The sequence below is a fragment of the Acanthochromis polyacanthus genome, chromosome 17, assembly GCF_021347895.1.
Source record: "Acanthochromis polyacanthus isolate Apoly-LR-REF ecotype Palm Island chromosome 17, KAUST_Apoly_ChrSc, whole genome shotgun sequence".
In the NCBI taxonomy this organism is placed as follows: domain Eukaryota; kingdom Metazoa; phylum Chordata; class Actinopteri; family Pomacentridae; genus Acanthochromis; species Acanthochromis polyacanthus.
In genome coordinates this window covers 34678375-34705973 of record NC_067129.1, presented here as the reverse complement: position 1 = coordinate 34705973, position 27599 = coordinate 34678375, and the positions used below count along the sequence as shown (strand labels likewise).

At 40.2% G+C, this 27599-nt stretch overlaps 1 protein-coding gene across 1 annotated transcript; it reads left to right on the top strand.

The window, feature by feature from the left end:
- Positions 1-444: 444 nt before the first annotated feature.
- Positions 445-26421, top strand: rsf1b.1 (remodeling and spacing factor 1b, tandem duplicate 1). Its single transcript, XM_022212728.2, has 16 exons — positions 445-614; positions 6227-6318; positions 6594-6686; positions 9731-9936; positions 10060-10193; positions 11562-14098; positions 14187-14468; positions 16907-17011; positions 17104-17183; positions 17770-17824; positions 17921-18036; positions 18646-18713; positions 19663-19876; positions 19971-20194; positions 21605-21784; positions 23196-26421. The coding sequence occupies exons 1-16, from the start codon at positions 461-463 to the stop codon at positions 23747-23749; spliced, it is 5094 nt and encodes a 1697-aa protein (XP_022068420.2). The 5' UTR covers positions 445-460; the 3' UTR covers positions 23750-26421.
- The last annotated feature ends 1178 nt before the right edge of the window (positions 26422-27599 follow it).

Below are 27599 nucleotides of genomic sequence, written 5' to 3'. Positions count from 1 at the left end.
AACATGATTTATTTTGTATTTATATTAAGTATTATTTATTATGAATAAACTATTTCTGAAATGTATCAGGAATAAAGATTAGTGCTTCGTTGTACTGTGATGGAGTGGTGACCTGTTCAGGTGAACTTTGGGTTCGGCTGCTCTCTTAAATGGCTTGTTTTTCCTACTTTTTTTGTCTTTGCTGTTTAAGTGAGTCAGTTTTTTTTTTATGTACGAACTTAGTTTTTCATTCAACTGATCTGTACAGTTTTTAAATTTAATTTAATTTTACTCTGCTATGTTTTGTATTTTATCTTTAATTTCCTTGGTAAATCACTTTGAATAACCTCTGTATTTATAAAAAGGTGTAAATAATTAGATAAATAAAGTACAATTGATTTGAGCTGGATGAATGTTTTATTTTGTTAACACCGGACGTCGTGTATGTAACTGCGACTAGCTTAACACTGCTGTGGAAAAGATGGCTGCTTCGGCGGCAACGGCGAGTTTTTCCCCCGGTTTGTGTCCAAATTACGCCGTGATTTGCTCCTTTCTGGAGCGGTACGGAGCGCTGTTGGACCTACCGGAGCTCACTTTTCCTCAGCTGGAGAGATATCTGCAGGACACTTCCTCAGGTAAGGCGGAAAAACGCGCAGCTGCTGGCGGGGAGGAGGAGAGACTTCACCGCTGCATTAATGAGAATGGTACCGTGCTAGCACGCTAGCAGCTAATGTTAGCTAGTTGTGTGTTATTGTGTGGTTTTTAACCTCCGTGTTTACTTAAATTTGAGTTAACTGTGTCTCAGAGCTGCCGTTCGAAGTGGAAAATGCGTTTGCGCACATTTTCGCAGTTATTCGGGGTCGAAGCCGCCGAATTGTTCGAGGTTTTCTGTCACTTTTTAGCTTTTGAATTGGGCTTAATTTTTTTCCAAGCAGCCTTTATCTGCCGCTGTAAAACAACAGACACAAACGTGCGGCGAGTTCAGTGTTTTGTGCGGCCGCCAACGTGGGGAGAATCCACGTAACATGTCGTGGATTTGGATGGTTTGTTGGTAAAGATGTCAACGCGTGAAACGGACACGCAATTGTTTACTTTATTTACAGTTAAAATATTTTGCCATGTAGTGGTTCGTTCTGCTTCTGTCAAGTGACCCGCAATAACGACGACAGCCGACCGACGCTTTCAAAATAAGACAGATTTTAGCACTACGAACACAATCCCGTTACCGAGTACTTCACCATTATATCTTAATTTTACATTAAACAAATGCTAAATGCACACGTATGTCAACTCTGCTGTTTAATTCCTGCACAAACCTCTTTAATTAAGGTTTTTGTACGTCCGCACAAATGTAAAACTCTCGTACATCCGCTTGTGCAGCTTTTTGTGGTTGACTTGACGGTTTTTCGTGTTCAGCTGCGTTGATTTGCGCATGCGCCTGAACTGTTCCTGATTGAGTGTGTATTAATTGTCGCCATACATTAGCATGTGCTAATGTGTGGCGACCCTACAGCGACCCGAATTTCACAGATCATGTTCGAGAAATGCTGTTTTTTCGTTTATCTGACACAAGTATTGTATTTTACATATATTTTAATATCATGGGATGCAATATCTCTTGGTTTATGGGAGAACACCAGTAAAAAGTAAACACATTTCTAAAAGAAGCTTTCCAATGTATGTTGGTGGACAGTAAATGTCGACAGGTGTAAACAGTAAACGGGATTAGTGTACTAATATGAAAAACAAAACATAGGCTGCAAGCGTTTTACCACTGTCTGCATGAGATAAGATGTGCTTTATTGTACCAGAAGGGGGATTTATCTTGGGCAGTGGTGCACATTTTAAAGCTCTGTACAGACAGCACAATAACAAAGCAAACAAAAAAGTAAACATATCAAAAAGAATAACACCATTTGTGCAAAACATTTCTACTTTCAACATGCATTTATGGCTTCACATGCATGCAAACAGCTATTACAGTAGTCAAGCACTGTATTGCACATTGCATAAAGAAGATTCATGAAGATATTAGAGAAAAAAACAAAGCAGCAAACAAGGATCCACATCAAGATTCAGATTGAGCTGCTGTTTGTTTAGCAGTGTGATTAAAAATAGGAATTAGAAACAGTTGCTCTTACCTGAAGTTATTGTTTGTCTGCACCCAAAAACACTTTCCATACTTTGTTTTTGCTCCTGCAGCTCTATTTTCTGCTGTTAGTGCTGTTTTCTGCAGAAAAAGATGCACATCTAATTGCAATTTTTTTTCCTGAATTGTTTAAAGTCTTTTAAGTATTCACCGTTATAGATTTAAAGTATGCGATGGAACGTGAGCACACAATACACCAATTAAAGTGTGACTGTTGCATGGAATCATGGCATAAATTTGGAAAATCATAGCCATGATACATAAAACGTGAAAAATTTATATTCTTAATTGCAACCTTTGCGATTTTCTGTTTACATTATCATTTCAAATTCAAGTGCAATTTTTGTTTGTAGTGCTTTCACACCTGTTAGTCCGTTAGAGTGGTTCGTTTGGACCCAAAAGTTGGTACAATGTTGCTAATTTCAACTGGTTTGGTTCGCTTTCACACCAGTGTTTTCGCAGTTGAACCAACTACGATGAATGTTATATCTCCCCCCAGTCCTTTGGCGGTGCTGTTCACAAAAATAATGTGTTTTAGATGACGTAGGTGACCGCTGATTGGCGCAGCATGTGAAGAGGGAAAAATCCCGGAAGAAAACATTCCATGGATCGAGGTTTATTCGTAAACAATGAACTATGCTCTCCTGTTCGTTCTTGTTGGCATATATTCGTATCATTGCTTTATGCAGCAAGCACAAATAATGCTGTTGTTCCAGCATGAAGCTCGCATTCGGTACGAGAACATTACACAGTCGTTTTTGGCTACGGAAGCTCCCGTAGACCAAAAAGTCTGCTGCGCCATCAAGCCGATCCGAATGGAGACAGGTTTGTGTTCTCACCAGGAGCGAACCGAACTGGAGTTCACATAGAAGCGGACCGAGACCACCTCTCGAAGGTGGTCTCGGTCCGGTTCTTTAGTCCGCACCAAAAACATCTGGTCTGCTTTCACACCAGCCCAAACAAACCGTACTTGCTGCTGTTGCGGACTCCAGTCCGCTTTAAGTGGACCAAAAGGCACCCTGAGGGTGCTTTCACACATACGCCTTTTGGTCCACTTAAAGCGGACTGGAGTCCGCAACAGCAGCAAGTACGGTTTGTTTGGGCTGGTGTGAAAGCAGACTAGATGTTTTTGGTGCGGACTAAAGAATGTGAACTATGTGAACTCCAGTTCGGTTCGCTCCTGGTGAGAACACAAACCTGTCTCCATTCGGACCGGTTTGATGGCGCAGCAGACTTTTTGGTCTACGGGAGCTTCCGTAGCAACCTGCACAGGGAATTTTGGGATAACGATAACGTCTTGCAATGCATCTTCTCCGTGCCAAAAACGACTGTGTAATGTTCTCGTACCGAATGCGAGCTTCATGCTGGAACAACAGTAGTATTTGTGCTTGCTGCATAAAGCAATGATACGAATATATGGCAACAAGGAGGAACAAGAGAACATAGTTCATTGTTTACGAATAAACCTCGATCCATGGAATAAACACAGCCTGTTTTCTTCTGGGATTTTTCCCTCTTCACATGCTGCGCCAATCAGCGTTCACCTACGTCATTATTTTTGTGAACAGCGCCGCCAAAGGACTGGGGGGAGATATAACATTCATCGTAGTTGGTTCAACTGCGAAAACACTGGTGTGAATGCGAACCGAACCAGTTGAAATCAGCAACATTGTACCAACTTTTGGGTCCAAATGAACCACTCTAACGGACTAACAGATGTGAAAGCACCCTTAGAATCACTACAGTAAGTGATCGGTCCACATGCAGTAAAAGTAATGAGTCCGTGTTACCGTATTCGACAGAAATCTGCATTTTTCTGTATTTTACATATCAAACATATCCACTATGCTGAAGTAAATTTAAATCCCATTCAGCAAAACTGCTCACAGACAGTCCCCTTATGCAGGAAAACCCCCTGCCGTTTAAATGTCATCGTGTGAATTTCTTGTTTTGCGATGTTTATTTTAGTATTTTACAAGAACAAAATCACACACAAGTATTAAAGTTCTCGCAGTTTGACAGATTTGGTTAAAATTAAAATATAATTATTTGGAGCAGCCAAGCAGGCAATCTTTTTTTTTTTTTTTGGGTTGTTGTATTCTAAACTGAAGTAGGGTTTTCCTGTGTAGAATATTGTTTTGCCTTTTTTTAACAGGTTTTAACCAGCCTCGAAGGAAAACAATCGGCACCAGTGTGATTAAATTTTAGAGAATAACAATAGATATTCAATTTTTAACTTGTTTTAATACTTGGGGCTTCATTTACTCCAATAAAACAAACATTTCTGTATATCAGTTGGTCAGAATATCAGGAAAATTCACAATTACTGCCAAATATAGTAACACTGACTCTTTTTTACAGCAAGCAAACCAATCACAATTATTGTTGCGTGTAGTCAACAAACCACCCCTCAAATTCCCATTCTGAGCCAGGAAAATCCCTGGTTTGTCTTATCTAATAGCAGAGTATTTTTTGTATGTGGTTTTGTCTGTTGCCACAAAGAAAGGAGCATTTTTCTTCTTCCAAAACTTAATTCGTATGTAGTCGTGCCAATTGTCCATTTCTGTGATGATTATTTCAGTGTAACCAGAGAACAAAATCTTAATTTTGTCAGGTATTAAAGATCTCCCAGAGTGACAGATTTAGGTGAAATTGTAAATATAGTTAGCATGGTGAGCTGGCACATTATGTAGAGAAATTAAAAATATCTGAAGCGCTGCAGTTACACAAGTGAATATTTAAATTTTCCTGTGGAGGATCACTTCGTTAATAGTTGGCCACCTTTATTGTTTTTTGTGGTATCTTGTGTGAATATTTTCAGATAGTCATCATGTCCCAGTTTTCTGTGTCGGTGTCTCCTGTTTGAACTCAGCGTTATGTACATTAAACCCCTGCACGCATTTAAATGGAAAAAAAATGACACATCTTTAACCATCTTCACACTTTCTGTTTCTGCCTGCAGTAATAATCTGCTCACATGGGAGGAAATAAATGCTTAAATCCAATATTTCCACCTACTGCTCTGCTTGGCTACTTTACGGTCAGTCTGTGGAGAAATTAGATTGAGGCTTTGGTTTTTCTCTACGTCCAGAGATTTTATCTTTCTGAGCAGCCGGGAGTCACATCTTGGATCAAAAAGAGACTTTTGTAAATACAAACTTCCACCAGACAACAGGTTTAGAACAAATAGAGGTCAAATTGACGTCACAGATGAGGCAAAATGTCCAGAAAAATTGGACTTTTAAAAGTAGAGAATGTTTTCATCCTCTGTTGCCATTAGTGAGCATCATCCCAAAAAAAAAATGAGTCAGTAGTTAGTTACTAGTTTGCATTACCACTGTGTAGTTTACCCATGTCAGGAACCTACAGTTTGGCTAATGATCGGATTAAGATAAATTTCTCCTATTGTCGTTGTTGTTGTTTTGTTGGATTTTTTTTGTACTACAAGCTACAAAATTCAATACCTTCCTAACTTGTGAAGAAAAAAATCTTAAACTACAAAGATAATTTTTGCAGTTTCCCGTTTGTGCATGTTTATATATGTTCTGGCAGGTGAACAAAACCATGAAAAGTGTTAAACAACAACAACAAAAAATGAAATATTTCTGATTTTAGGATCAAATCACGATAACTGTGGTTGCTGTGGTTACAGACTGTGCGTTTTTACAATCAATAAAATCTATTAATGGCCCGATTTGTTGTAAATATTGTCAAGACTAGACCAAGTTTGATAGCTGACTGATAGTATTTTTGAAGCGGAAATGTTAAATAGCAGCTCTTCTAATTTTACAAACATGGTTTTGATACTTTTCTTTGTCAAATGTGACACTGATCTGAGTATTTTTGGATTTTAGAGTGTTGGTCACATGAAATAAGACATTTTATGTGCCAGTTATGTGACCATTTGTGAACGAAACAGTCACTTATTTCTTCCTACTGATGACATAAATATTTAATCAGCAACCACATCTGCAGATTCTGATGTTGGTCAGTAGGTTTTTACTGTACGTTTCTTTCGCACTCTCCTGGACAGACGCCAGATGACGTCTCTAAAATTGGGGTTTCCACCATAATCGGTTTGTTTTTGTGTTCCTGCAGTTCCAAAGCTGCTGGTTGATCTTCACGTCAAGTTGCTGAGGAAGATTGGCAAGTCGGTGTCGGCGGACAGATGGGAGAAATATCTAGTCAGGGTAAATAATGGTTTGAGTTTTTATGTTTATACGTAAGCAGATTTTATTGACTGAAACTGTCAAATTGGAATTACTTTTGGGAACCTTTGGGACCAATAAGAAACTAGTTAAAATGTTTTATTGATTTAAAAGCTTTGTTTGCCTCTTCTGTGGCAGCAGAACAAGCCTAAAACACCACATATGGCATATTCTCACTTTCTAAAGTTATACTGAAGGCTTTTTCTTGCAATAAAACAGTGTACAGGCTCTCCTCAGTGAGATTGTTTGCCTTGCAGGTGTGTCAGGAGTTCAACACGACCTGGGCATGGGAACTCGAACAGAAAGGATACAAGGAGCTGACGATGGAGTGCAAGACGGGGATACTTAAAGTGAGCAAAGTGGTTTTTGACGCTGCTGTTAGAACGACAGTCCGTTTTCATCAGCCCTCTTAACCATCGATTGAACAATTATTGGTCCAACGTTTTTCCGATTATCAGTATCGCTATTTCTGTTTTTATGTGCCAATTACCAGTAAAGTAAATTCAATATGCTAATTTTGCTCTGATGCAGTTCATTCTCAGCAATGTCTGATAGGTTACACTGCACAAATAACAGACTATCAACACTGAAAGCTACTGTTTACATACAGCGACAAGAGCATAAATGGACTAAAACAGCTCGGGTTTAGTAAGTGTTCTACTGAAAACGGCAGAATGTTTCACTTGTTAGTGCAGCTGTTTTGCTTCCAGGGCTACAGGTTTGCTGTGCATCTTTGCCTGTGGCTAATTTAAGTATTGTATTATCACCCTAAAGCAAGATTAACATTAGAACTGTGCTCCTAACTGAAAGATATGTCTCTCTGGTAGAGACACAGCCTGTGAAAGCTGAACAAGAAGCACAGTCACTGCCACAAATTAGGATGTTTCAGAGTAGCTAAGGCTATGCTAACGGCTAGTGCTAACGGGAGGCAGTAGTTATTTAACCCTATAGCTGATGCAGTGAGGAGCTTCTCATTTCTTAAACAACATGTTGGAAGACATATTCTGTGGTCATGGAAAGGATGTTAATCTGTTTCAGAAAGGTCAAATTATTGGCCTGTATCAAGCAAAGAAAAATAAGATATCTGACACTACTAAAATCAGGTTAAGAACCGTCCAACGCATTATTAAAACCTAAAGGATAGTGGTGAACCATCATCTTCCAGTAACGAATGTGAACAGAACAAACTCTTAGATGATCGTAGTAAATCAGCAGTAGAACTTATGGCTATGTTTAGCAGTGAAAGTAAGAGCATTTCAACATACACAATGCGAAGGAAACTGAAAGGACTGGGACTAAACAGCTGTAGCTCTAAGAAAACAAAATAAAGGCTTCAGTCTGCTAGGTAGCATAAAGATTGGACTCTGGAGCAATGGAAGAAGATCATGTGGTCTGATGAGTCCAGGTTTACCCTGTTCCAGAGTATTGGGGGCATCAGGATAAGAAGAGAGGTGGATGAAGTGATGAACTCATCATGGCTAGTGCCTACCAGCCTGTGGGGGTTAGGGTTATGATCTGGGGTTGGTCAGGTTCAGTAAAGTTATGTTCCCCGAGAATGAGGTCAGCTGATACCTGAATATACTGAATGACCAGGTCTTTCCATCAGTGGCGTTTTTCTTCCCTGATGGCATGAACATGTTCCAAGAAGACGATGCCAGGATTGATGAGACTCACATTGTGAATGAGTGGATCAGAGAGCATGAGACCTCATTTTCACATGTGGATTGGCCTCCACAGAGTCCAGACCTCAGCCCCATCATCAATATAAGATTTTGGTGAAAAATGAATGAAACTCTGCACAGAAATAAATGCTGTGACATTGCTGACGCTTATCGAAACGATGCCATGGCGAATGAGTGTTGTTCTCAGAGCTAAAGGCAGTCTGATGAAATATTAAAGTGTGTGACTTTGTTTTGGACGAGCAGTGTATAATCAACGCTGATTTAATTCCATGATGGACTTTGACTAGATTCACTTACCAGTTTTTAACCCCTTAAACTTCAGTGTACCGCCGGCGGTACACCTACTAATTTGCATAGGAATTTCAAGAATGTCCGACAGCTGCAAACGCGATTATACAAACACTATACGCCGATGGAAAGCTTAGATTCTCATGAATCTGCCGGTATAAACCACTTTCAGATGTGATTACCACAGCGGGTGAGAAAAACACATTTGTCCGACAGAAACGGATATTCATCCATCCGTTCTCTATACATGGCTTCAACGCACACAGCGCGACTCACATTTCCAGGTTCATTATTACACACAGAAAAAAATATTCCACAAAAAACGGCCATAATCCAACCTTTTACATCCAGACGACACAAGCCAGTAAACTATTTTGTCCAAAACATGTCCTGAAGTCGTATAAAATCCACGAATCGGTCGTTTTCAAGGAAATGCACTTCGCGATGCGCGTCCAATATTCCCTGTATTTTTCGTCATTTTTTTAAATTTAAAAATAGAATATTAGCGATTTTTTTTTTGTACTAAAAATGGCTGGAATTGACTGCAGCTTAAAGGGTTAAAGCTCCGTACATTTACTGTCAGATGTGACTTGTGTACAATGAAATTCCCAAACAAAAATGTAGTGACCACAACGAGGACAGTCCTGTTTGTAGTATCTCGAGAATGCTTGTCGTCGTTCAGCATTTCTGAGTTGTAGCCACAATCTGTGAAATTAGTCTGAGTGTTTCTTCATTTAATTCACGCTGACTCCATCATGTTGCTCTTTGGGTTCCAGACTGTTGCAGGACTTTCTTTTTACTCAGGATGCTTTTCTCTACTCCTTGTGCTTGTTGTCCTGCCTACAATTGAACACAGAAGGAACTGAAATGATGCTAATCTAATCATGAAAAGTTACACTACAATCTACTAATTTCTACAGCCATATAGGGAGAGTTACACATTTCATTTTAGCTTCAAAAACAGAGCAACAATTAAATAATTTCTGTCCAAACAAGATGCAGGAAAGCTTGTGCTTGTGTGTTTATTTCCAGCAGAATCGACTGACCTCTACTGTTCCTGTGTCCAAATGACAGATTTGTAAATGCTGCTGTTTGTCTGTACAGCATTTAATTGTGTAAATACATCTCTGATTTCCCTCTAAGTTATAAATAAGGTAATCTTGGACCAAACAAGGTGAAGAACCTTTTAGTGTTGACACTCTCTGAATACTGGAGTTCCTCTAAAACTGATTTAATGCTCATTTAAATCAGGGCTTAAAACATTATAACCAAATAAACATGCAACTTATTTATAATATTTTAAGTATTTATTTGCTATTTTTCTTCTCTGGCACACTTTCAGTTGTCTCCTGTCTGAATGCTGCTGTATAAATGATCTTTGCTTTAGCATTAATAAACATCCTGTGCTTTTACTCTTCCTCCAGTATTTGTGCGAGTGTCAATTCGACGAAAATGTAAAGTTCAAAACTGCCATCAACGATGAGGACCCAGATAAAATGCGTCTGCAGCCCATCGGCCGGGACAAAGACGGCCAGATGTACTGGTTTCAACTGGACCAAGACGACAATGTCCGGGTTTACGTGGAGGAGCAGGATGACATTGATGGGTCATCGTGGAAGTGCATCGTCAGGTAAGTGGTCGTAAGTGTTGCAGGTGCCATGAGCTGAAATTTAAATGCTAATTCTCTCAGCGGAAGCAGGTACGCTACGTTATTCGCGTCTGAAAAAGCAGTGATGGTGCTTTCTCCCTGTAGAGACAGAAATGACTTGGCCGAGGTTGTTGCCCTGCTGAAGACGCAAATTGACCCTGAACTGCTGAAGAAGAAAGACCAAGAACAGGAAATCAAACCTGACGGTGAGGAGGACAAAGAAAAAGCAGAAGAGAAAGGTTAGACTTTTAAGTTTCTTTACCGACTGATATTAATGTAATTTTTCTGCTTAGTTTTCATTTAAATGTTTATTCGTTTATATTGTTAGTTAGCTTTTTGTAGCTATACAGACAGAAAAGGGAAATATATGAACTTATTTGGAGTGTTTTATATGAAATTTTTAAAATATAAAAGCTCTATACTCCCACACTTTCCTTTACTTATTGAATTAGAGATTTCTTCTATTTCATATTAGAGTTGGGTGATTGAATGGATATATTGGCAACTGACTGAGTACATGGGCATTTGTTATTCAGCCATTTTTTACTCAATGTGGGCTCATTTTTCTTTGCAGTATGAAGTCCTGCACCTCAATGGAAACAGAACAACCGTAACTAGAAGTAGAAAGAACTCAGAAATATCTTTTATGCAGCATGAGACAGTTGTTCTGCCACTAATCTTTTTAAAAACAAAAATTGATTTTCTTTAACTAAATGTTTTACGAATTTTGAAAAAAAAATCTGGAATCAATATGTTAGCATTTGCCCACAAGTGTTACAAATAGTGGGGAAAAAAATGGCGGTTTCACGTGCTTTATAAATTTTCCCCTTTGCACTTTTACCACCTCGACAAACTAGACGCTGTCCACCCAATTCACATCAACGGTGAATTATATTTCACCGTGCTGAGCGCATCTTCCAACAACTTACTAACAGCTTACTCTTCTGTGTATTGTTTTTGAGCCATGCTGTATTTCTTTTATTGATAAAGCACATTTTATTTGATTGTTGAACAAAACTGAATAAAACATAGCATCTTCACTGCATTGACGTTTTGCAAAATTTTGTTGAATTTTTAAATATACCATGTAGAATAAAGTCATTTTGATCAAATATTACAATTTCAGGCTTAGATTTTGATTGTATTTCCTTACAAAGCAGTATGGTATACATAAGTTCAATGACTGGCCAAAAAATTACAAATATTACTATTTTTTTTCTTTTTGTGCAGCTTTTGATTTGCTTAAATGGTGGAATTTTAGCAATTTTTATCGAGAAAATGTGTTTAAAACCTCTCGACAGGTTTTGGTGTTCACTTAAGCATTTCTGCTTATTTAGCTGCCAAATGAATGTGAATCAACTGGATAAATATATTGACTCATGACTGGGTGGCTAAAGAAAGAAGACAAGAGAACTAAGTAGATCTGCACTTTCTGGAGTAAGAACTGTGTGAGTTATATCTAAGCCAATTTGAGACAGGAAGGGATTATTTGTGTAGGGAAACCTTATAAATGTAAAACTTCTTTACACTATTGGATTTTTAAGCATTAAATCAACAAGAGAGAGATTTTAACATATCGCCAACCTTGTTTCATGTTCATATTGCAGGTGATACTAAAAAGACTGAAGACACACTAGAAGAAGACAGCAAAGACTCCAACAAGGCAGTTAATCCCGTTTCACCAAAGATGGAGAATAATGAAAAAGTAACGCAGAACGACAACCTGAAGTCAGAAACCTCTGAGACAAAATCTTCACTGAATGGCATCATTGAAGGCAAAACTGAGACAGAACTCCTCTCAGAAGATATCAGTAAAAAAGCCCAGAACATCAAAGAGGAGCCAATGGAGGTTTCGGAAACTAAATCAAGCACAAGTGAACCAACAACGGCCTCCGAGGCGTCCTGTATACCAGTAAAAACAGAAAAAGGACAGGAGGCGAAGAAGAGTAATGCAGAGGAGATCCAGCAGACTATGAAGAATGACCAACAGGCCAAAATCCCCCTTAAAAAAAGAGGAATGAAGTTCAGTGAAGACTTTGAGAAAAGTAGCTCCATTATAGTGCAAAATCCAGCAGTTTCTAACCTCAAGGAGTCTCCTAAAGTCGAGACGACTCCTGAACAGACAAAGAAAGCTCAGACGGTAAACGATCACGTTAATGGTGAGGTTCAACCTTCGTCTGAGTCGCTAAAAGACACTGCTGTCGACAAAGAGCCGACGACTGAAGCAGCTGCAGATAAAACTGTAAACAGCACAGAAAATGAGGCTCCAGCTCCAGAAAAAGACACCACGAAAGATGAGAAGAACGAGGCCTGCAGTGCAAAGAAGGATTCAGAGGGAGTCGAATCACAACAAGCAGATGTGGAGAAGAAACCTCAAAATGTGCAGGTTGAAAGGGAAACTGAGAAGAGGGAAGCCCACGAGTCTCTGCCACCACCGACAGAACCGCCACCTTTACCTAAAGACATCAATAATGCACTGGAGAAATCCTCTAATCATGAAGAGCATGAAAAAGTCAAAGAATCCAAACTGGCAGACACAGAACAGTCTCGTATGGCGAACAACACGTTACAAGAAAGTGATAAAACATTAACAGCTGATGAGTCAGAGAGCCTAAATTTAAATCATGAAGTCAGACCCAAAGAGGCTGAGTCAAAAGATTCAGAAAAGTCCGAGGAGAAGGCAGACGGTGTTGACATGGACACGTCCGAGCCAAGCCAGACTAAAGAAACAAAGTTGGAAGAAGATGTAATGGAAAAAGAAACCAGTGACGCTAAAGAAACTGAGGCAAATATCGAGAAATCAGAAGAGTCAGCGCTGAAAGAGAAGCAGGAAGATGTTAAAACAACAGACAAAGATCCTGCAGAGAAATGCGCTGACTCTGAAAGCACTGAATCAACATCTGTCATTAAAAAATCAGACAAACCATTAATTAGTGAGAAATCGGAAGAAAAAGCCAATGCGAAGGAAAGCGTGGAGCCTCCTGTCGTCGACAAGGAAGACAAATCAGAAACATGTAAACCTGCCGAGAAGCAGGACAACTTCAAAGAAGCAGAGGTGACTGCTCAGAAAGCCAGTGAAGCCTGCCAGACAAAGACGGAAAAGCCAGAAGACGTAAAGAAAGCTGTCAACTGTGAAGACGGCACGATGCATGATGTCACAGAGACAAGCGACTCTGCATCTGGGCCTGTGGCGGCTGAAGCATCAGGCGTTAAACACGATCTGACAAAGCCACACGAGGATGAGACAACTGAGAAAACTGAGACAAAGTCTCCTGCACATGAGATGATGGAGGAAGCATCTGAAGGCAAAGATAAACCAAGCAGCCCCGTTGAGAAGACAATTGTCTCTGAAGAAACTGATAAAGAACCCGAAAGACCAGAGACAGAGAAGGAGAAAGTGTGTGAAGAAGAGCCGAAAAAAGTAGAGGCAGAGTATCTGTCGTTAGAAAGAAAAAAGGATGCTGACAAGGCAAATGAAAAGGATACAGACAGTGAAAAGCTTTCAAACGACAAAGAAAATAAAAGGGATTCCACAACAGAAAAACTCTCTGAAACTGTGGAAACAAAGGAGGAGAAACGAACTCAGAAAGAGAGTAAAACCTCAACCGCAGCAGAAGAATCTGGAGACCAAAACATGAGCAAAGATGCTGAATCCTCAAAAGAAACAGAAAAACCCCTGAGCAAACAGCCAGCCAGCGATACTGAAAAGGAAGGTAAAGAGAAAAGCGAGGAGTTGGACACTGCAAAAGCAAAAAAAGAGGTGACGAATGGAGGTGAAACTCCAGCAGATTTTAAGAAAACAGTTTCCCGTCGTAGAAACAAGCCTCTAGCTCACCGACGGAAAGCCGAGCTCCAGAGAGAAGAGCGACAAGGAGACTCCGAGTCTGATACAAACACTGGGAGGTCTCTTCGAAGGTCGCCGAGGATCTCCAGACCGACACCGAAGGTGGTCGAGATCCAGGACAAGAAGATGGAGAAGCAGCAGGCCGTTCCTCCGTCTGAGAAACAGGACGACAACAAGGCAGAGAAGGAAAAAGATAAAGAGGACGAGGAGGAAGAAGAAGAAGAGGAGGAGGAGGTGAAGACTGTTCAGAAGAAGCCAAGAGAGAAGAAGCCAGATCAAGAGGGTCAGACGAAACCAAAGGTAAGACCGAAGACCTGCTTAGATGTTGCATCGGTGCCAAAACATCCAACAATTGTTTTAGCTTTTGTAACGTTTGTCTTGTTTTTAGGGCCGAAAAAGGCGGAAGGTTCGGTGGTCCAACACAAGGACGCGCCGCAAAAAGAAAGACTCCGAAGACGAGGACGACAACAGTGACGAGGAGTCCAGCGAGGAGGAGGAAAGCGAGGAGGAGGACGATAGCGATGAAGACTACAAGGTTGAGCGAAGCAGAAAGAGGCGGAACCGGAACCGGGAGAGACGAAGCTCGGACTCATCAACGTCTACGGATGATGATCTACCTCCAAATGATGACCCTTGCAAACACTGCGGTCTTCCAAATCACCCAGAACTGGTGGGTGTCCAGCTGTATCAAACAACATTTAGCACTTCCTGTAGCTTTTTGTGGTTCTTTCAATAACACAACAGACTGATTGCTTCACAGGATGTCAAAAGCTGGGTGTCCATTACAGTTTTTCGCAAAATAAAAGCGATATTTCTAAAATTTCGACAAAGTATATTTGCGCTTTGAACGTGTTTCCATTGAAGGTTGTTCTGGGCAGAAGTATCGTAACTCTCGTAAAATATCATCCTGCGAGATTTCACTGCAGGAAGATGGACTCCCAAAACCTGTTTCTATCTCCTTATAACACTCTGCATTCCTCTGCTGTTTGCTGTCTACTATGGCAGTGATGTTTTTCTCAAGAATAATGGTAAGAAAAGTCTCGGTCTCCTCTTCTGTCCACACGTACCGCGCCATGTTTAGTCCAAGAGAACTGGTCATGTGACCAGGTATGTCACGTCCGGTGACGTATAATTGCAGAAAAAGTGTTTCCGTTGCGCTTTTGCGATATTTTTCAATATTGAAACGTCTGAAAAACCACCTCATGAGAGCGTAAAAACTTTTTTGCGATATTTTAGTCCTTTTTCGAAATTCGGGTGTTTCCATTACCAGTTTTTTTATTGCGCTATTTACTTTTTGCGCATATCTAAGGGTAATGGAAACCCAGCTAAAGAGAGAGATGGAAAAGACATAGGACAACATTATAACAAGGAAACATAGGTGTATTTTTAAAGCAATGAACTGATTTGGCTTCTCCAACACTTTTCTGGTTACTTTTTTGAGTCACAAAGCAGTTTTCAGCTTTGACCTCAGTCCTGTAGCTCCTCCTAGTGGTCGGAGGGCTCAACAATCCCTACAAGATACATAAAGACATTGTTTAAAAAAAAGAGTAGACATTAAAACTGGGAAGATAATGTCATGAAGTTTTTGTTGCATCACACAGAATTTGAGTGAACAAAGCTGCTCAGTTGTCAGTTTCCAAATCCTTGGGCAGAAAGGTGGTCTGATTTTCGCTGTTTAAAAACAGGACTAAAGCAGTGATTTCACTTGAAACCCAAAGTAGAGTTCTTTCTTAAAACAGTGCAATTTTTGGCCAGCAAGAAGGAGCTATTTTGGGCTTTGCTAATTTCACTAAAATGTGAAAGTTCTGGTTAATTTTCCTCCGTAAATAAAGTCCGGTGACTCACTGCTGGAGGACGTCCACAGCTTGGATGGACATGAAAATCAACTCAATTGAAGCAACAGTAGAAAAGATGAACAACTGTGTAGGAAAACTACAGAGTCTTTGATGAAGAGCAGAAGCTTGTGTTGATAAAATCTGTTGCTGTGACTCTCAAGGTGCATTTCAGTAAAAAAATTACCAAACACGGAACTTAAAACTGTAGCTGTAGTCAACCAGTGAAGCTCTTTTTCGACTGAAATAATGGCTACTCTTCAACCAGGGGGGGAAAAAACTGCATTTTCTTGCTAAATTAAGTAAATCAACCACAGTTATTGAGTGTCTGAGTCAAATTATATTAAATGAATTCTAAATAAAGCCAGTGTTAGCAACACATTTAATCATTTTACCCAAAGTATTTTATACTGAAATTATTACAGACTCAGTATTAATATTATGTCCTAAAACAGAACTATATCAGCTAGTGAACCAAACATAAAATCTACTGAGGAATCTCACACACAAGCTAGCTGCTGTTTTTAGATAACCTGCCATGTTGATTGATGAGTGTTTTTTCGGCTTCCGTATGAAAAAAAATGCAGCCACACTGATAACTTCTTTGACACGGTGTCGACTAGTTTGAACCCAATTTAAAGTAAATGTTTAATAAACTTTAAATAAATTAGAAATAGCAGTCTAACAATAGCATTAGTTGAAAATTGAGAAAACATAGGGGTGTTTAGAGGTTGTCTGTTCTGCTGGCAAAAATACTGGATTACACCTCGTTCAATAAACCAGAATTTGGTGAAATGAGAGCATTTCAAGTCCACCAGCCGACCTCTATATTTGTTTATAAGAAACTGCTTGCGTTAGCTAAGTTATCAATCTCCTTTTTTTTCCTCTTCAAACACTCTTCAAATGTTCTGAAGTTTGCTCAGCAGTTAATTTACATCTGCAGTCCCGCCACAGCCAAAAATGACAAATGAAATAATGAAGTTAGGAAAAACACATCCCAGCAGTCTTAGCCAGCATTACAAACATGTAGATTTATTAAAATTATACCTCTTTAAACGATAATTCTGATCTGATTCCACCTGGTTTATTTTCAATGTATGTGGTTCTAATGTTAATGAAACAAGAAATCACACAAAACAGCATGCAAATGGCTCACATCACTCCGAAATGTGAAACTGATTTCCTCCCCTCCCCCCCCAGTGTGAATCTACTTAAATGATTGTTTTTAGTGACCTGAAGCAGCTGTTTTGCTAACTGCAGTGTTGGACTTTTCCAGATCTTGTTGTGTGATTCGTGTGACAGCGGCTACCATACAGCCTGCCTGAGGCCTCCACTCATGATCATCCCCGATGGAGAGTGGTTCTGTCCGCCCTGCCAGCATGTATGTACCCGTCACAGCCCCAGAAATTAAAGAGAAAATAAGCTAAATAAAATGTGAACGGAGCTTAAACGTCTCGTTGATCACTTCTGCAGAAGCAGCTCTGCGACAAACTCGAAGAGCAGCTCCAAAACCTCGACGCTGCTTTGAAAAAGAAAGAACGAGCTGAGAGGAGGTGAGAAAGTCTGTGAGGTTTGAGCTTTTTTTTCGAAAAGGTTGTTGTTCCTTTGGTGTGTTTTTATTAGACCAGTGATTCCCAACTCGCGGATTGTGACTCTCCAGTGAGTCTAAAGATAAATCTGAGTGATCTCACAGGAGTAATAGGGGTAAACTTGCTTTTGCTTTTTTTTTTTTTCTCAAAAAAATTTGATTCTTTTACCTCTTGAGGCCTTTAAAAATCAATTTAATACACACATGATGAGCACAAAATGCACCCTGAGAGAGTGAAAATACATTTGACTGAGCCAGAAAGGTTGAGAGAAACTGTTGTATGTTATAGTTTTTGGTGGTGTTGGACTGAATCTTCTAATATTGTGATATTCTGATAATTCTTTCTGTTAATTACAGCTTTTACTGTGTTTTACAAGCTCCTTCGCAGTAAAAGCTTTGCAGTGTTGCTGACATTGAACACAGCAGTTAAAGCAAAATATTAAAATTTGTTCTGACAAAAAATTAGTAAAATATATAACGATTTTATTAAGCTAAATTAAGAATAAATTCATATTTTGGTGAGCTTTATTAACATGTTTTATGCCCTTCAGGAAAGAGCGCCTAATCTACGTTGGAATCAGTGTCGAGAACATCATCACGCCCTCCGTAAGTCCACGGTGAAGTTGTATTATTTTTAATTTAGACAGAAACGCATTCCTCTGCTGATGTTTGTGAATTAATCCAAACTTTTGCTTCTCCCAGGTGGAGGTGGAGGAGGAGAGGCCAGAGATCGTAATCAAAGAGAAGAAAGAACCGAAGCTGAAGAATAAGAACAGGGGCCGCCGGTCGACGAGGGCAAAGAAAACCATCAGCTACAGGTTTGAAACACACAGAAATATAAATGACAGAAATGAACCCTGAGAACACAAAGGAACTTCTTTATTTTTCTAAATGAATCATTTAGCCTGACTGTTTAACGTTGAATGTTTTTTCAGTATAGACAAAGATTTGTTTCTGGTTCAGCTCATTATGATAATTCTGATCTTCAGACTGGACAAAATAGATATTTTTAACATTTAAGATGGATTTTGATGTATTCTAATGAGATGATAGCAACTTAAAATATAATTTAAACTATGTAGAATCAGTAAAATTGAGTTTCACTTGTGATTTAGAGATTAATTAGCAATTGAAAAACAACTTTTTCAGCAAGCTTTTGTTTCTTTACATTGAAATTAATTGCTGACACTGACTACACACTTTTTTTTTTTTTTTGCAGGGCTTGCCATACATTCAGTCTATAATCAGATACGGCAAATTTAGTATGACATATGCTGCAATTTCTTTTAGCTTAGCAACAGTCTTTAGCTGCTACAGTTTGCAGAGATACGTTTAAATTTTCTTTGCAGGAAAAGGAACTGATAAACTGTACATGTGGAATGTGATTAGCCACTCATTAAATGGGTTTTTTGTCCACAATTTTTCAGATTTGATGAATTCGATGAGGCGATCGAGGAGGCCATAGAGGAAGATATCAAAGAAGCGGAAGGTGGAGGTAAGAGGACAAAAGATCTCATGGCATTCACAGTGAATTAACCCTGTGAACTCAAAGCACTTTCTGTTTTTTCCTCCGTCCATGGGATAATTTTTCACTGCAGTATAAAGTCCTGCACCTCTGTGGAAACAGCACAATCATGACTAGAAGTAGAGAGAACTCAGACATGTCTCCTCTGCATTATGACACAGTTTATACGGCCATAAAAAGACAAAATTGAATTATTTACACGTGTAACTAAAAATTGTTTCAGTGCTCGACTCTAATCTGTTCTGTGCAAACACTCCCTGCAGTTCAGCCAATAAATCCCTGCATTTGTGCTTAGCTATTGGTTATCTCTGAGTCACAAAGGCTTCATATTTGTGTCATGAAGGAGAATATAAATTTTTGCAGAATCTGGTCAATGCAAACTATTTGCGGAGAGCTTTTAAATGTGACACGTGAAATACAATGATTTTGAAGAAATATCACTATTAGATTTGGTTATGTCTTTTTTGACAAGAATTGCAGGTCAGATGATCAGTTTATGGTTTGTAGAAAGATTTTTAGATTATTGGGCTCTGATAAATTAATTTTTTTTATAACAGATTAGATAACTTTTAAAGCTACCAGTAGCTAGTATCTCTAGTATGTTGTGGGACACTCGTTGAGAGTATCCGAGCCGGTCAGTGTGGGGGGGAAAAAGCACGTTAGGGCAGACTTTGACGCGGGGGGGGCAAGTTGCCCCATACTTCTCGCTAGCTAAGCTGCCTGCCTGGCTAAATACTGGAGCTATGTCGAAAATTCATTTCTCCATCACTCACATGTATGAAATGACATATGAAAACAGACCCCAAGTTTAAAAAAACCGAAGTTCCCCTTTAACAACAGCATGTTGCATAGACTGTTGATTGTTTAAGATGTAATTAAATACTTAGGCTAATGATGAGTTCTGATATTTATTTCATAGGAGCTGGTCGAGGTAAAGACATGGCCAACATCACAGGCCACAGAGGAAAGGACATGTCCACCATCCTCCAAGCAGAGGAGGGAAAAGAGAATGGACGGCCGCCTCGACCCACCGTCAGTCAGCGCAAAAAGAAACGCCGGCGACTCAACGACCTGGACAGCGACAGCACCGTGGACGAGGAGGAGAGCGAGGAAGAGTTCCGCCTCAGCGAAAGGTACACTTGGACTTTTGGTGTCGATCTGAAACCTGTGTGAGGAAGAGTTTGGTTTGCTGGATGCTGAACTCTTTATGTGTTTGTTTGGTTGCAGCTCAGAAGAAGAGTTCGTTGTATCGGACAATGACTCTGAAGCCGAAACGGAGCCGGAGTCCAACGACAGCGACTTCGGCAGCCACAGCAGTGGCAGACGTCTCGCCTCCTCACGGACCAGGAGGCCACCGAAACGCCGGCGAAGCTCCAGAAAGCGACGAAGACCGAGAGGTTACTCGGACGACGAAGAGGACGAGACGGACGAGGAAGACGAAGATGAAATAGGTCTGTAGACTGTGGTAGTCAGCATGTTCTCTTGTTTAACCTGTTTGCTCTGCATACGACAGACATTTTATTATTTCATTTGTTTCCCAAATTGCCTCCTCTTGCAGTTCAACCAAAGAGTCACTCAGTTTTTGTCCTGTGACTGTTGTTTTCAGTCAGTAATGGTTTTACCAAGGAGTGCAGAATTTTTTACTTTTTACAGAATCTGGTACAAATGGTTTATTTTTGGCTGATTTTTAAATGAAAATATAGTGACCTTGAAAAAATGTCACAATTTTATACTTAATTTGATAAATCTTTCCCCAAAAAGAGGGTTTTGCTGTTTTAACATTTTTGACTGATAAACTGGCATTTTTTATGCATATATTCATTATTTTTTATGCCTATAGGTTTTGGGATTCAGAAGGTTGAGGTACAAATATAAAAACAACTTAAATCTTAATATAGTTTCATTTATAGTTTTTACATCATTCGTTTCAAATAATGAACAATCACTACTGCGAGTTGTGGAAGTCAAGGGTGTCAGTTTGTTTTTAAAAGTGGGGGGGATGGAGACCACAGCCAATTGTCAGATGAAAATGCACACCCTGGGTCGGCCAGAGGCGTGCAGGGGCAAAATTTCGGCCCGGGAGAATTCGTACTATACCGGCCAACAGACCTCTTTACCCGTATATACCGATAGCTCAACAGGATGAGCCTCCGCCTTTGGTGCGGTGGTTGTGAGTTCAACCCCAGTTCGTGGCATTTTGCCGCCGTTCTTCGACATTTTCTCAAAGTGCTGTCTTACCAACGACACGGAAGCATATGAGAAAAGCAGGCGTCCCTCACCAATGCGGGGATATCCCCGGTGTTCCCGATTACCCAGCACGCCATTGAGCTTCCACTTGGCACGGGCACAAATTTAGCATCTGCACACTTTTTTTTAACCTCACGAAGGTGTGCTAACTCTCGGCCGAGTGCGGATGGTGCGTTCAGGAGCGTCGGAATTTTTTATACTACTGAAAATAACTGGGTTTACAACGGCTTACATGTGAAGAATTTGAATGTGTTGGAGACAAAATGACCCCTGACAAAAAGTGGGGGGGACACGTCCCCACCGTCCCCCCCTAAACTGACGCCTATGGTGGAAGTATAGAAACTGCTTCTTTTATGGTATTTAGAATATTTTTTTTAAACAGTTTTTTGACATTTTGTAGCGTTTCGGTTAATTGAGGAAATAATGTGCAAGATAAATCAATAGTTCTTCAATAAATCTTTATTTTGGATGAGTCTCAAGCATTCATAAAGACAGGAAATTTCTGTTTGTTGAAAGTTCCAGTCTGAGAATTTTCATGTTGCCTTTTAAAAATGATTTAAGCTGACAGATCTTCTTCTTATATTTGTTCCCTGTTGTTGTGTTTTTGTGTCCAGTGACCGAAGGCTCCAGCGAGTTCAGCGACAGTGATCTGGATATGAGCCGACGGCGGTCTCGGCGGCACCAGAAGAAGCAGGTGAACTACTGCGAGACGTCCGAGTCTGAAGGCTCTCAGGCAGAAACCAACCGAGCCAAGATGAGACCTCGACATCAGGCAGACAGCTCCGATAGCGACGGTCAGTCAGAGATGCACACTGTTCACCCACAGCCTTTGAATGCTGCAGGGGCTCAAGAGCTTCATGTTTGTCCCAGTGCCTCACTACTTCTGATTATATCGTCCAGTTATCATACAGACGTATGGAGTTCAAAATGGAAGGAGCTGTTTTTGGTGATCACGCATTTAGGAAGTAAAATTCCCAATTTTAACAACTGCTTTACACAGTACCAGTATAATAGTATATATTTTCGTTTTTATAAAATAAAAAGTCAAAGTTACAAGCTTGTGTGTGCACCTAATAAGTTGTTTGCGTTTAAATGGTCACATTTCTGTCAGAGAAACTTTCCTGGAAATGAAAAACTCCAGCAACTGCCTCCATTTTCTGTATCATTAGTACAAAATTACATGTTTTAGTTGTAGAAAACCTTACTGGAACCTGTAAAACAATGAAAATGAACTGCATTAAGTCGTATCTCGTGAGTAAAACCGTTGAGAATAAGGGGTGTGTGTTTGTGGTAAAAATTAAGCTGTTGAGAAAACGAAAAACACAGTCTGCACTGTCACTAAATTCTGTCAGTTCTGATAAAATGCAGCAGATATGGCACCACATTTGCTCAACAACTAAAGCGACAAAATGTTTGATTCCCTAATGCTCAGATCTGTATTTGTCTCTTCTCTGTAGCACAACAAAGTGCTCTTTCTTAAAAACTATTTATTGTCACAAATTGAAAAAAAATCTAGCACTACAGCACTGAAACACGAGTAAATGAGTAACAAATTCAGCTTAAAAATTATAAAACAAATACATATAAACAATGAATAACAAAATAGAAGTAATTCAATATACGTGTTGTGACAGGTTGAAGAAACGATAAAGATGTTTGAATCAGAAAACTATAAAAGTGAGAGTTCTCTCAGACAGACTTTCAGACTTTGATGAAATCATAATTCAAAGTGGAGAAACTTTACTTCATGTCAGCTCTGTTCATCCAAACCAGCAATTCTGAAATTTTTCAGCACTGTGAGCAGCGACACCGAAACACTGCTGAGATAAATGAACAGCAGTAAATGTAAACGTTGTTCTCAGGATAAAAGTCATCGTTTGACATTAACTCGTATTACGCGTTTCTGTTCTTATGCAATCTGAATTCATCGAAATATTTTATTTTGAGAAGTTATTTTTATCTGATTTCTTTGCACGTGTGGACACACTAAAGTGCTGAGAGGAAAATAAATTGCCTGCTCAAAATGCAGGACAATTTAGCACAATAATAAAACCATACACCGAGAACTACAACATTTAAAAAACATGAGTAGCACTTAAAATATTTTGTGAGCTCGGCTGAGTCAGACTACAGCTGTATTTTATAAGTGACTGATGGCAGAAATACCAGCAGCTGAAGTCGCCTCTTGTTGTTTTCTTTTCGCAGCGAGTTTCTCCAGAGACTCTGAGGAGGAGTCAAGGGATCGGAGGCTGAAGAGGAGAGCCGACTCCTCAGAGGAAGATTCCCGGCAGCGGCGCAGACGTCTTGCACTGAAACGCAGGAGAGCGTCTGAGGACGACGACTCGGACGACGACTCGGACGAGTCTTCAGAGGAGGACCGCCCTATCCGTAAGCGGGTGAACCGCATCGACTCGGACGACGACGACGAGGAGGAGCCGGAGGAGAAACCAAAGGAGAAGAAAGCAGAGGAGGAGTCAAAGGGAACAAACCCACTGGACTGCAATCTGGCTGAGCTGCCACCAACCAACGGACAGAGCCCGATTAAGAGCCCCGAGGGCCTCATCAGCCGGTCTGCAGCCGCCGCTCCGGCTGTCATCCCAAATCTGGAGGCGCCCAAAAACATCAGTGCTGTGCCAGCCGCTGCCATAGCACCAAACGGGCTGGTCGGCCAGGACATGGCAGTGCAGGACGATGATGAAGACGACCTGTTAGGAGTCACAGACCTCGTGGACTACGTCTGCAATAACGAACAATTGTAAAAATGGTGTACTGTTCCTTTTTTTTGTGGTATTGTATTTTTATATTGCTTAACTTTATTATTCCCTCCCATGCCAACATCCTCCACGGCGTCCTTTTTACTTGTGTCATCCGGAGCTTGATTCTTGGCACCAACAGCCGGAACTGGATCCCTGTCACCAGTCTGTCCCTGTGGGATTAAGGAACCAATAAGGGCACTAACATATCGTCTCATTTGTCTGGTAATAATAACCCTCAAACCACGTGCATCATCCAGCTCCACTGCCAAACCACCTCCTTCCTCTAAACGTCTCACTCATTTCACTTCTGTTTTCATTTTCTACATCTGGGATTTGTAACGGAAGTCTAAAGCCGTTATTTGACTGGGAAATTTCATTCCAAAACTGAGGTGAATTTCTGTGCATCAATCAGCATTTTTTTCCTTTAAGAAAGCAGATGTTAGGAAAAGTGCTGGTTCACCTCAAAGCAGAGAAGATGAAATCATGTCTTTATCGTAAATATGAAGCTGCAGCCCGTAGCAGGTTAGCTTAGCTTAGCACAAACACCGATCTACTTTCAATAAGCTGCAAGAGAGCTCCTTTCGACTGGTCGACAGGTCTAGTTTGTAGACACTGAGTCCACCTTCTGCTCTGTTCTCAGTCTTTAAAAATGTGTTTTAACCATTAACTAATCAGGACATGCATGATGTTTGATAAAATCCAAGGCAATCGTGACGTAATGGCAATTACAAGAAAGTCTGATTAGCATTCAGATGTTCTGACGACGATAAATCCACCCACTGGCACTTTTAAAGCTTTTAAAATCTCACTAATTAACACTTTATATATCTTGTTTGTTACATATTGAGCTTTGGAGGCGCTGTTAGTGGATTTTGTTTGCTGGTTTAACTGTTTTCAGTCTTTGCTAAGCTAATTGGCTGCTGGATGGATCTTATATTTGAGTTAAAGATGTGAGAATTCTGGTTTAATCTCCTTTGATGAGACTAATTCTTCTTCTTCCTGTCATATTTGATAAGCTATAATCACACACCACAGCTGGTCAGATGCTGGTGTTTACGCAATATTCCCTGTTTGTTGTTTTAACCCTTGATATTAAAACTATATATTGGACCCCTTGCGTTGTATGAAGGTGTGAATGTATATATGTGACCAACCCGTCAGTCCTTCCTCCCTTTCTTTGCTAAACGATAGAGTAGTTTATGTATATTGTACACATACATAATTATTTTAACTTTGTGCGCTGCCATCAGTGGTAAAATCTCACTTTTTAATTTTGTCAGAGGAAACAAAATCAAAAACCGTTTGTCCCTCCTATTTTCAAGATCTAGTCTAGCGTCTTCTTACATTTACGTTGTGATTTTGTTTTTAATAATGATGTAATTTTTTTTATATCTAAACCTTTATTTGTCGTTGTCTCTTTGACAATAATGTAAAGTGTCTTATTATCTTTGTACATCCATCGACTGTTTAAAAACCTTATTAGCTAAAATAACCCTCAGCTGCAAAACAAACCCCATTTTCTTCTTTTTTTTTTTTTTTATTCGTTTGTTTCTTGCTCTGCTTTCCTGTCCTCTCTGTTTAAAATCTTGAGCTGCCGTTCTGGTCGAGTTGTTGCCGGACATCAGCCAGATCGAGATTCTGCAAAAATAATTTGTTTTGAAAGGATGCAGTTTTTGAATGGGGGAGGAGGGGAGGATAAAGGAAAATCAAACCAATGACTTCACTGACCTCTGCTGGAACCAGTCTGTGTGTATATCTGTAGTTTTTGCTGTAATATATTTAGAGGCATTTTTTTAATCATGAAAAAATATATCGGGGCAATTCTTTGGGATTGCATGAGTTTCTAATAGTTTTTTTTTGTAGGGGAAGTGATACTGGCACAACAGTTTTTGTAACAAAATCAGAAAACTTTGGCATGTTTCGAGAAGGTCTCCTCACCTGAAGGAGACTCAGCAGCATCGTTTGCAGTCAGACTGCGTTGGAAAGCATGCGCTAACCTACTAAAGGCATGTTGAGGGCGTTAGAAAATAATCTAGGACAGCTGAAGGAGAGGAGATGAGGCCTGTTTGTAAAATATTTTGTAAATTAGTCTCAGCATGGTCTTCACAGAGGATAAACCACTCTATTTATCGTACCGTTTTTGATACTGGCCACGGCCCCAACGTGACTTCTAACGCAAAAACCTATATGTGCTGCTTGCAGTGCATACAACACAGGCTTCTATACACGATATTTAGCTTCTAGATTAGTTGGACAGAATATAGCGAAACCCAATTCTACAAATGTACTAGAGGTGTGTGTCCTGGTGGGTCAAGGAATGTCTGTGCTGTACGTAACCCTGTTTATATTCTCCACAGAGACGAGGAGGATGCGTTCATGTGTCTCTCACAGTTATGACATAACCAGTAGCAAGAGCTGCGTAGGAATGAAGAGGGGAGTAAAGGCCGTGATGGGGTTGAGGGATGAAGTTGGTGCCAATGACTGAAGTGTTAACAGAGTTTCCTATTTACCTCATGATGAATCTGGGAGGAAAGACACCCTGTCCACTGTGTATAGGTCCTAGTAGACTGGTTGTTGGTGTTTTGTCTGCTCCTTAAATTTTTGTTAACTTTACTGTTATTTCTTATGAATCTGATCTTGTACATTTGTCATAATAAAATGGGTTTGAAGCCTCACGGTGTTATTTCTGGCTCCTGATGTGGAAATTAGGGCTAGACCGATTATCGGCCTGCCAGATTATTGTGGCCGATATTTTTTCCAGTTACTGTTATCTTTATTTTGGTCAATTAAATGCGCTACTTGATTCTGTGGTCTCAGAAATGTCTCTCAAACAGACAAAAACAGACAAAATCTGTTGCCACAAACCAGGATCTTAGCTTCTCTCATAGTTGCTAATGCGATGCTAACGACTAGCGGGTAAGTTAGAAGGCAGCCACAGATTAACCTGAAACAGTTTGGAAAATTATGATTAAGATATGGACCTCATTGGACAATAACAGGGAAAGAAGCACACTTTTTACAGTCAACTTTTAGGGATAGACTGATTATTGTAGCCCATATTTGTCATTTTCCCGATTATCTGTATTTTTATTTTATTTATATTTCTTTATTGATATATTAAATGCGCTACTTCAGCTCCCAGGATTCTGTGGTCTCACAAATTTCTCTCAAGCAGCAAAAACTGAACTAAAAACAAGCTGCTGCTGCAAACCCAGGAAATTAGCTTTTCTCATATGTGCTAATGCTATGCTAACAGTTAAGTTAGAAGGCAGCCATAGGTCAACCTGAAGCAGTCTGGAAATCAATAATAAATGTTTTAAAGATATGAACCAAGGCGCCTTGTCCAGCCAGCTAAGAAGCCACTAGCAACGATGCTATATTAGCCACCATTGCAAAACAGGGCATTGAGGTGGCTAAAGTTACTTAGCTTGTAGAGGACTTAAAGAAGTCAATGCGGGGACTCCTCAACTCTATTGAGTCGTGCCTCTCTGCTCTTCAAAAGAGACATCGTGAGGCCGAGCAACGTCTTAATGATGTGGACGGGACCCTTTCCTCCGTTGACACCTGCATTACCACACTGGAAGCTACGTGCAAGGAACTGCGGGATGCTAATAGTCTACTCAAAGCTCAGGTGAACGAACGGGAAGGCCGCTCCCGCAGGCCCAACATTCACATTGTGGGTGTTGAAGAGGGGGCAGAGGGTCCCCATCCCAGTGAATTTGTTTCACGCTTGATTCCTGAGCTGCTTGGCCAAGACAACTTCACAAAGCCTGTCAAGATCGATCGAGCCCACTGCAGCCTGAAACCCAAACGGCTCGCTAACGAGCGGCCGCAGGTCATCATTGCCAGGATC